Source organism: Camelus ferus, chromosome 16, assembly GCF_009834535.1.
Source record: "Camelus ferus isolate YT-003-E chromosome 16, BCGSAC_Cfer_1.0, whole genome shotgun sequence".
Taxonomy (NCBI): Eukaryota; Metazoa; Chordata; class Mammalia; order Artiodactyla; family Camelidae; genus Camelus; species Camelus ferus.
The window spans coordinates 3,885,030-3,896,348 of NC_045711.1; the positions used below are offsets into that span (position 1 = coordinate 3,885,030).

The following is an 11,319-nucleotide window of genomic DNA, read 5'->3' on the forward strand; positions in this document are numbered from 1 at the left end:
CTTTCCTGAGAACACAACATAAACAAAGTCTAGCTCACAGTTACCTCATAATGATCTGCTCATCCTGCCCTTGGTTGTTGATCTATACTTATCAAATGCCTGTGTGTACAGGCAGTGCTTTCGAAGTAGTCTCTAAAAAAGTCGACAGTGTATCCTTTTTAGTTCGATGGATAGGCTTGTTTTAAATTACTGTACTAAAGGTAGGGATAGAACATGCAGAGATTTTTATTTCAAAATTCCATTTTCTTTTCCTAACTCATGATGATTAATTATCTAAGAACATTTCGTGAAATATAAAAGATACTAACCACAGAAGGTAGGTATGTTGGTCCATTAAACTCAGGCTTAACAACATATGCGACTTTATTTTTCTCTAAATAAACTCTTAAATAAGTTCTCTTCTGTGCCTCCATCCTAACAAATATGGAGAAATTAATCTCAATCAATTATAACCTCCTAAAAATGGCATCGGAATTCTGTAGGGCTTACAGAGTACAAAGATATGAGATGGGAGAGTTAGGGTTATTTTATCTTTACTGTCACCCCTGAGATGTCGCCGTTCCCTACCCGATAGTTGGGTACTGGTTCATATGTCTCTGCAGTATCCATCCTTGTTTCTACTTCAGAGTCTTTTCAAAGCCTGTCTTTCTGAGCACTGTGTGCACACCTCCTCTAGACTCTTGCACGCGTGGAATTTCCTGCTACTTCCCTGACCTCTACTCACGAATGAAGATATTTCATAGCTGTTCATCCCTAAGTCTCCTTCTGGGCTCTGTCATTTCGTACCCTTCCTTGGGAACCCTCTTTCCCCCCTTGTTTATGGTACTCTTGCTCCACCTTAGAATATCTTTCCTAACGCCTGGCTGGTTAGAGAGCATGGAAGCTTTGCTCTTAGTTACCATACTGTCAATCTCTTTTTCTTATCCCAGGGTCAGGGTTTTGTTCTTTTTTCATTGTGACCTGGTATTCCATTGCTTCTCCAAAGTAGTAAACATGGAATGTTTTTCCTGCTGGGATTGGGGAAGTTTTTCAAATGTGGAGAAATGTGAGAGTGGGGTGAGGATATTTATTTTATGTTGAAAAATACTATCCCACCACACTTCTAAATATTGTGAATCTTCCAAATGCTTCAGTGCATTCTTAATTGGAATACTATTTTTTAGCAAATGTAAGATATGAAAACTCTCATTATGATCTCCATTTAGAAATTCAAGGTTCAGATTTAATGTTTCATAGATATGTATTTGGTATTTTTACCACTTTCTTTGGGAAACAGGACAGCTGGGAGGGGGAGGAAGAGAATTCTTTAAAAAAATTTTTTTTTCACTATGGAAAATTCCAAACATACACAAAATTAGAAAACAATAGTGTAATGATTCTCCATGTACCTGTCATTCAGCTTCAACAATAATCAACTCATAACTAGTCTCTTTGCATCTGTAATCCTTTTCCTCACCCCATCTCTGCCACTGGATTACTTTTAAGTTTACCCCATGTTGATGATGGATAAATAAGTGTCCTACCACTCTGGTGTCATTACTTAGTCCATGATGCAAAACTCCATTCATTCACTTAATACTTCTGGAATGTTTATTCTGTAACAGGTGCACAGCCTAGGCCCAGCATATATAGAACACCTTGTAAACTCTTGGAAAAATTCATATTAGGTACTAGTTAGTTACGCAAGGGGATGATTTCTCACTTCTCTTTAAATTTTTCCCATATCTTTCCATCATATTACGTTAGCTTTATTAAAAAAATATTTTTCCATAAAAAATCTGCTGCTCTTCCCTCGCCTGCCCCGTCTGCCTCCTGATTCATCTCCCACTCTCAACCTGCCTCACCGACCGCGCTGCCTCTTGATATGACTGAAACGTTTCTCTGAATGTTCCCACGTCAGTCTTTGTACTTGATACTTGTTTTGTAACACTTTCCCCTCAGCTATCTGCATGTCCTGTTCCCTCTCCCCTTTACAATCTTCTCTGCCCTCAACTGCTTTCCAATCTGTCCTGACCTCTAGATATTTGTCCTTAGCTGCTTTCTTGACAACTATTTAGGGAATGGGGTTTTGAGGGATCCTCTTTCTCTGTTCTGTATATAAATTTCATTTATTAAATTTATTAATTAAAAAGATTACAAACGGTTGGAGAACAGCTCAGCCTTTCGTACACATAAATTTACTTACCAGTTTTGCAGTATACACCAAAATTATTTAAGAGGATGCTTAAATATTCATTAGGTAATTATAATGTTATTTTCTTCATGATATCATTCAAAATCATAAGAAATTAGGTGTTATGCTTTGGTGATCACTTGTGTTTTGTGCCAGATGGCAGCATGCCCCTCAGCTGTAGAACTATGATTTTGAAGAACTAGTAGCTGAGTTTTACCCACTGCAAATCTTATATTTTCATACTGCTTATCTCTCTGTATTGAGTAACTGACTGGCTTAGGTACCTTTTCTCCCCTCCCAACTAGTTGGGGGTAAGGTTTTTGTGAGTATATCCTCTTTAAAATCTTCCCCTTGCTTCTGCTTTGTCTACTTCACTCGTATGTGTTTCACTAAGATTTAGTTCTTCTGAGTACCTTGTCCTGGCAAGAGGGCTGTGAGATTAGCGTTCTCAGTCACTGCTGATGGAAGTGTGTTAACTCTTTCTGGGAATATGCATTAAGAAATTTTGATATGTTCATATCCTCTGATTTTTGATTTTTTGGTAATGTAGCCTAGGGGAAATGCACGTGCCTGTACTCATAGCTCTGGGTGGTAAAAATTCTGAGATTCTTTTCTTTTTCTCATTTATTTCTATTTCTTCAGGTTTCTTTAATACTCATCTACTTTACTTCCTCTTTTGTTCTCTTTTTTTCTTTCATTTCTCTCTTTCCCCTCAGTACTTCATTGCTTCATTCCTCGTAGCATTAAAATGTATATGGAGGCAGAAATGGGAAATCTCTGTATCTTCTGCTCAGTTTTGTTGTGGATCTAAAGTTCTTCTAAAAAATAAAGTATTTTATAATAAAAATAAGCATTGGACTTTAAATAGAAGAGACTAAGTTCTTTTGGGGATGGTGTTTGGTTTATAGTAGAATCTCAATAAATATTTGTTGAATCATTCTATTGCTTTGACTAAGCAAAGTTCCTCTTTGTATGAGAAAGCAGGTTTTTGTGTTTTTTAATTTTATTTTTAAATTCAAGTTCTTTGTGTTTTTAAGCCTGTATCCTACCACTTAAGAATCAGGGAAACTACTGAAGTATACTTTAAAAAAAAGGAGAAGGGGAAGGGGAAGGGGAAGGGGAAGGAGAAGGAGAAGAAGAAGAAGAAGAAGAAGAAGAAGAAAAGGAAGAGGAAGAGGAAGAGGAAGAGGAAGAAGAAGAAGAAGAAGAAGAAGGAGAAGGAGAAGGAGAAGAAGAAGAAAGAAAAAGAAACATTTCTTTGGATAAATGAATAAAACATTTCTTTGGATAAATGAATATTTGGATAAAAGTGTTTTTAAATAAATGCATTTTAATGCCTCCATTTATATGAAACTATTAAACAGACTCTTAAGGAATGTTACTATTTGATATTTGTTTTTAAAACCGCTTCTCAAATGATAAGGAACCACATCAAATTAATTTCTTTTTAACTGGAGGTAATTGAAATGTCCTCAATCTTGAAGGCTAGGAGTTACACTGGTGCACAGGTAATGAAATTGTCACTGCCCCATAAAGTACTTGTGCTGTTAAGATGCAGTTGGTTGTTTCTTTCAGACAGTGATATATATCATGACTGAATTCCCTCAGGTGTTTTTTAAAGTGTAATCTTAATTGGAGATTTTTCTTATTCCTAAGAAATTCAGTGTTTCCTGTTCATTAATTATTTGAATTATTTTTGTGCATTAAATGTCATATTTTATCTTTTAAATTACCACAGTGTCCAGGATGGTTATGCCCACCTTCATCTATCTCACTGCATGGATTCTAGTTGTTTAAATATGTTTCCTTTCTCCCGCAGTGGTTCCCCCTGGAAGCCCTGGGCCCATTACTCGGCATGGGTCCTATGACAGTTTAGCATCTGACCACAGTGGACAGGAGGATGAAGAATGGCTGTCTCAGGTAAAAGTCAGAAACTTTTGGTCTATTAAATAATGTGCAAGAAAACAGAAATCCATTGTCTGTTTTTATTCTTGAATTGGAGAAAATGGCAGAATTGGGATCTTTTTAGGATCACTAAGAATTAATCAGTTGTCTTTCCATATTAAGAATTTCTCATCAATACTGCTGCAGGGATATGTGTATGTAGACTTTATGCACACACAGATGTCTATATATGTGTGTACATTAGCTTTTACACAAAGAGCGTAAAATATGCATTTTTTTCAAACAGTCCATTTATATCCCCTGAGACCTTGGATTTCAGATGAACTGTTTGGATTAAAATAAAAATTGGCCTTTTTCAAACAGTCAAGCCATTCAACAACCTTTGGGATTTGTTTTGTGGAGCCAACATTTCCTGAAGATTGGGCCCATACTTTGATTGGGGAAGTTCTGCACAAGTCCTGGCTGTGCCTGCCTGGCTTTCCTCCCCTAAACTTCTGCAATGACGCTTCCAGGGGTCTCCACCCAGTCCTGTAACAGCTTCAGCTGACCCTGCCTCCCCTTACCAGGTGAGGCTGTCTTCAACTCCAGGGCTTTGAAATAAAAGATACCTGGGGAGATTTCAGAATGCTGAGATTACAAGTGACTTCATTACAAATGCTGTTATGTCTGTCTCATGTCATGACATCACTGGGTGAAGTTAATGACCTGTCTCAGATTACCAATCCTGCAGCTTTTCATCAGACAGGTGCCTCGGTGCAAGCTGTGTACAGCTTCGTTGCTTTCTCAGGGAGGGGAGCCTGAAAACCACAGGGAATCTGGAAACTGAGGAATCAGATTGTTTCATCTCAGTGAAAATACAGGCAGCTCCTTGAAGGATGCTGGATGCATATAGAGGTACAACCTTTCTTGAGGATAGATACCACGATAAAGTTAAAAAAAAAAAAAAACTGGCAAAGAAACCACTGTCCTTCACTTCAACTTTTCAGTTAGAAAAAGGGGTAATGTGTGCTGTCAGTGTGAAAGTATATACAATATGTTTGTACCGCATACAACAGGGGAGTGAGCAGGAACATCTGGCCATCGCCTCGGTGAAATTGCAAGTGCATCTGTTTACCTCTCGGCTCTGTGACACTGATGGTTTTGAGCTTAAAATACACAGAATGCTTTATCTGTGGCCTCATTTACATTGCTGAATACAACTACTTGAATGAGAAATCACTGTCCTAAATCTGAGTAGTTTTCTCCCCGTGATTAGTGGGAATGTGAATATTGTTCCAAGACCATGATGCTTTTGCCCTTTAGGACTTACAAACACAGAGCTGCACTCCATGAACCTTTTCAGTTATGTTTTGTTAAGAATTAATCACCGCAATCAGAGAAATGTAATTAAATATAAAAGAACTCAGGGCAAAAATAAGGCACGTGGGAAGTCAATTCCATAAAGTGGATGTAGCAATTACAAGACACTGTGAAATACTGTTTCACCAAAGGTTTGCCTATTTAGTCTCTTATGCAAGTTGCTCATTTGTAAAATCACATAATATGTTTATTTTCAGGTTTTACCCAGGGTCCTACTCTCTGCTTCCTCTTTAAAATGTTCAATATAATATTGGCAACATTCCCTTCCCCCTCCATGGAGCATGAAATTCGTACCACATTTTGATATTACTGTTTTGCAGCATTTAAAATCCCTATGTCAATGTTCACGGTAGTTGAGAAAATACTGTAATTAAGTAATAGTATTTTGAAAGTAAATCTAGTTTGAGAGAAAATACGTACTACTGTCTTCATTTAAAAGTGAATTTGGGATTTTGAGGACACTATAGTAAATGTTGTAATATTTAAAAGTGGAAAGAAACTGGCTTTGGGTGTTGAAAATTATTTCAGACCTTTTCTTTTCCTTGGATAGTTCAAGAACAACTTCACGTTTGTCATGAGCTTGGTCCTCAGTAAAGGAATTACTTTTAATCTGTGGATTGATAGGTTTAGTGTTCAGTACATGTCCACAAAGTGGTAAGTACTGTCTAGAATGAATCGAAAAGGTAGTCCCTAGGGAGCTGAACACCAGTTAAATGAGGCAGGCAATTGTTCCTTTTATTGTCATGTGATTTTGTGTGTGTGTGTGTGTACACACAAAGTGAATTTTTGGTTTGGTTTGGTGAAAACCAGTGGAGGGATGTAGTGAGTGTCTCTGTTGGCTGTCATTCTCATTTCCATTTGATTGTGGGTGCCCTGTCCCTCTCCCACTTGGTTAAGATGGGCTTCTTGGAGAATGTGAGTGTTCAGAGATGGGATGGGAGAATCATGAAAGGCTCTCAAAGGGCGGTTGTAATACATTTAAGTCCTGATTCCTAATCTGTTCCAGGTAGAAATTGTAACGCACACCGGACCCCACAGACGTCTATGGATGGGTCCACAGTTCCAGTTCAAAACCATCCATCCCTCAGGCCAAACCACAGTCATATCATCCAGTTCATCTGTGCTGCAGTCTCATGGTCCAAGTGATGCTCCACAACCCCTTTCAGATTTTGATACGGATGATCTTGATCTCAACAGTCTCAGGTAAGAAATAAGAAATAGAAAGTGATTTGACCAGATTAATATGTCCGTTTGTAATGAGCTTCTGTCTGTCTGTCTGTCTATTCCATCATGTATATTCTCTAATCCTGACTTGTAAGAATCATAATACAAGGTTTACAAATGCTTTTTATTATTAGTTTTTAAAAAATGTAATAGAGAACTTTTTTGACTTTTGTAGTCTCAGGTTTGCTAAACTGCAAAGTTTAGTTTGTTACACCCAGACTTGACATGTTAGGGAACAGACAAGGAAGGGCTCAGTCTAATGCATTGTGTAATTTCCCTTTCCTTGTTTTCTTTCAAAAAAAGTTCCACAGTGTATCTTTATTTGAATCTACAATAGCCCTCGGACTTTTTTCTTGCATCTCTTTTTTAAAAATTGTGGAAAAATGTGTCCCAGTCATATGTCGGAAATAAGTTTTTATTCTACCTCTTTGTCAACACTAATAACAAATCTTTATAATAAAACAAAAGCTGTTGCTGAGGTGGGTTTTGCCCCAATGTTTCTTTTTTTAAGAACAACTCATATAATGAAACATACCTCCTGTAGTACCTTATTAAGAATTTTAATTTTTTGTTTAGGTTGGTTCGTATTTTATTTCTTCCGCAACTTTTTGCTTTTTATTTGTCCAGTGTATTTTCTTCAGCTTTCTAGAATCAATCCTCAGCTTAGTGATTCAATATATACTCGTCTGTGTTTATTGGTCATTCTGTTACTTAAATGTTAATAATAAGGCATTTAAAATAAACGACTCATAAAACTATGTTTATTCCCTTTACTAAACTATTTACAAGATTTTCCCCCCTCTCCTTTTTTTCTGATGACTGTCACCCGCTGCTCTAAGACCCTGTCCCTTTTTTAGGGGGGACATCTCCAGCTCCTGCGTTTGCAGCTCTGTTCTTTTGTTTTTCACTTCCTTTAGCTTCTTACTTATCCCTTACTTCAGACATAGTTCTTCATATAAGAACTCTCTTACTTGCTTCTTCAGATAGAGCTGCATTCCTGAAATCCTTCCAGAATTTTCCTCAGAGACTTTGCTTTTTCTTATACTAAAGAGCTCCCAGTATTTATCTAAATGATTTTAAATTGTTTATGTTTGTTTAGAATATTGTCCTGTTTGGTGGACACATATAAACTTTAGGAACCTTTATATTAGGCTGAGGTTTAGAAATTTCTTTTGATTGCATTTGTAGTTTATATTTAAGATTTTGAGCATATAGGCCCTTGACTAAGACCTTAGCCCCATTAGAACACAGTTTTGATGGAAAATTCAGATTTGACTCACATCATTTCCATTATGTGTCCTGTTTATTACCATTTCCTGCCCAGCATCCAGTTACAAATCCCACTATTTATACTCTCCTCATTCCTGTTCACTGTCGCTTTATCCCAGGTTCTCACCTCTGGTTCTTCGATATTTCTTTAGGCTTATGTGCGGTGGCACTATGACAGTTGGCCTTACTTTCTTCTTTAAATTGTGAAGCCTTGTTTAGATTTTCTTGGCTCAGCTGACCCTTTACACCTGGTACCTTGTCCTGTATCCTGTATCACTAAGAATTATGTGGTGCTGTGATGGTCTGCCTTCCGGTACCCTAGCAAAAGTGGGGAGCAGCCAGGCGTATTGTTGATTGTCATATCCATAAGGAAATCAGGCGTGGCTATCCTCAAAGCAGCTCCTTAATACTCTAGACTAGGGATTTAGCATGTAAAAAAGGCCAAAGAAATACTGATTATTAGACCTGAGTAACAAATAATGTAAAAGAAAACTGAGATATAAGATCTAGTTTTCCATTCAAGTTTAACTCCTGAGAAATCAGTTTGATTTTATTTCATTCATTTTTTTTTAATTATAGTTTTCCATCGAGTTAATTAACATATCCATCAGCTGACATATTTTTTATATATGTGTGTTGTGATTTTTTTCTTTTGGTGAGAACATTTAATTTCTACTCTTTTAGCAAATTTTAATTGTACAGTAAAGTGTTCTCACCCATAGTCACCATGTTATACATTAGATCTCACACTTTCTATTTTCTTTTTATTGATACATAATTTACATAACATAAAATTCACTATACAGTTAAGAGGTTTTAGTGTATTCGCTATGTTGGGCAACATCCCCTCTAATTCTAGAACATTTCCATCACCCCTACCAGTTTGTTTTTATTTTTGTCTTATTTTCTATTATGGAAAAATTTCAAACATAGCTAAACACATGCAAAGTTAAAGCGAATAATAGAACAAACTCTGTGTCTTCAACACATCAATTCATGGCCAGTCTTCCTTCATCTATAGCCTCATCCACAACCCACCCAAAACTCTGGATGATTTGGAAACTCTAATACTATAAATTGAATTAATAAAAGGAAATTTATCAGCCCAGCTAAGTTGTTTAGACTGGGAGGGAGCTTTATAGTACACGAACTGACCACATCTAAAAGGTTAGCTTCTTGTTTCTCTTAAGACCCAGAAAATCGTTCCTCTTTTCTCATTGGCCTAAATCTGCTTAGGCCTGCCCATCCCAGAACTGATTAATCTCCGCTGTGATGGGAGATGATGGGATTACCATGGCTGGAGTAGGAAAACCCGGCAGAACCAATGTTGGGTGGTAGACCACATCTTCGCCATTGCAGTGATCAGGATCTGTGTATAGCAGTGTCTCCAACTTCCGGTTCTAGAGCATATGCATCATTTTTCACCTCCCTCCGATTTCTTTCTTTGACACAATGTATACACATACTTGTACTGCACTTTCGATAACTTTTTTTCGATAACTTCTTTTCCTGTGGTCCATACTTGGCCTGTCAGGCTTCTGTGATCTATCCTATGGTGGTTACCAACTTCTTATCTTCCAACAATATCCACTAGGAGCTCAATGCTTAAGCCAAATTGTGCTCCTTAAGACGCCCTGCATTTCTCATGCTTGGTTACAAATCTAAGGGTTCTCTTGTTCCAGTTCTGTGTTTAAAGGGCACTTCTTGATCTTTGGGATTTTTTATATATCCTGTTATTGTATACATGTCTAGTTTCTGCTACAGCTCCACAGGATCTTCTTGATTTGCTATGTACCGTGCATTCATCCCCCCATTTCCTCATTCTGACCTTCTGTTACCTATTTCGTTCATTTTCACATGTCAGTTTTCTTTTGCATCAGTTCAGAATGTCCATACCATATATCTCCACATAGAGTTTGTATTTCGTGTTTTGTTTCTGCTTGTTCCTAGAATAACTGACACATGATTAGTATTCAGCAAATACTTATTGAATGAATGAATGACAAAAATGCACGCTTATGTTATAACAAATCATTATCCCTCCAAGTTGCCTGAGTCTCTCAGATCTTTTAGCCATACAGGTATTTTTATGTGGTGAGTATTAATCTAATACAGCTGGATATATATATATACACTCTGGGCATTTATAGGTTTACCATTCTCAAGCAACTTGAAATTGTATGTCGTGAATTGCAGTTTTGCTGAGACTCTGATTGATTCTTACATGCTAATTGGGAACTTTTTTGCAGGGAACTCATTTGGACAGCAGTGATCCTAGCTAAATCCCTGGCAGCCGAATCCCAGCACCATTTCGTTATCCTGTTCTTATTTTCACATATAAAGTAACTTTCATTAAGTAATTTTAAGGGAGTGACTCAAAATTTTGTATCTAGTATTGCTGTCTTTTAGGGAAAGCATTACTGGATATGGTTCTGTTCATGAATTTAAAGATTGTCGAAACTCTGCATATCTGTCCCCTGCAAATGCCAAAGGATTCAGTGTAGTGTTTTGTTTCCTCTCCCATTTCACTTAATTTATCTCTTTAAGTTAATGTCAGTTTTTCAACCCCTTGCTTACAATCCATTAAAAAACATACAAAGAAAAGAAGGAGCCCAGAGTGTAGAGAACGTCGTGCTTTAGCCTCGTGCATGAATCAGGGACTGCAGCTCCCCCGTTTGCCTTGTTTTAGAATGAATGGTTCTTTAATGGATTGGGTAATTCCAGCATTCCTGATTTAAGATCTGTTGTAGCAAGCGACAGTTCAGATGCCAGGAACATATGTGAATTAAATTAAATTGCATTGCAGGATCCAGCCGGTCCGCTCTGACCCAGTCAGCATGCCAGGGTCATCCCGTCCAGTCTCTGACCGAAGGGGAATTTCCACCGTGATTGATGCTGCCTCAGGTAGAAAACTACCTCCAGAATGTTTACTGGGTAGTTCTGTGCATTTTTAAATTTTTCTTGCACAGTGTAGAGAATGCTATTTTTTTCTTGCCTTCCTCTTTCTCTTTTCGGGGCTGTGGGGGGATGTGTGTGTGGATGAGTGCACGTGTGTGTGTGAGACAACAATGTGTGCCTACGTTTGCTGCTAAACAATGCCACGCATTTAAATATTGTTATGGTTGGTGAATGATGCGGAGGAGTTGGCACTTGATTAAATGTAATGAACACAGTATTGAAGGCTACAGGGTTGATGACTGTTTTGCCTTTGATCTCTCAAATGTGGAGAAGCAACCTTGACAGAGAACGTAAATACAATATATGGATTCAATTTACTCAACCTGTTGAGTATCAAAGTGCCTGATCTGTAGAAGCAGGAGTCCAAATGCTATAGCTTAAATGGTTTTATTATTGAAAGCATAAAGTTTAGAAATTCATTAACTTAACTC

At 37.4% G+C, this 11,319-nt stretch overlaps 1 protein-coding gene across 24 annotated transcripts in view; it reads left to right on the plus strand.

Moving 5' to 3' along the window:
- Positions 1-11,319, plus strand: part of BCAS3 (BCAS3 microtubule associated cell migration factor) — a 483,031-nt gene that overhangs the window by 229,510 nt on the left and 242,202 nt on the right. For all 24 annotated transcript variants that reach the window (XM_014552809.2, XM_032498340.1, XM_032498338.1 and 21 more), the window contains 3 exons: positions 3,993-4,093; positions 6,444-6,640; positions 10,737-10,834. In XM_014552809.2, coding sequence (XP_014408295.2) covers positions 3,993-4,093; positions 6,444-6,640; positions 10,737-10,834 — 396 coding nt within the window. The remainder of the gene's footprint in view (positions 1-3,992; positions 4,094-6,443; positions 6,641-10,736; positions 10,835-11,319) is intronic.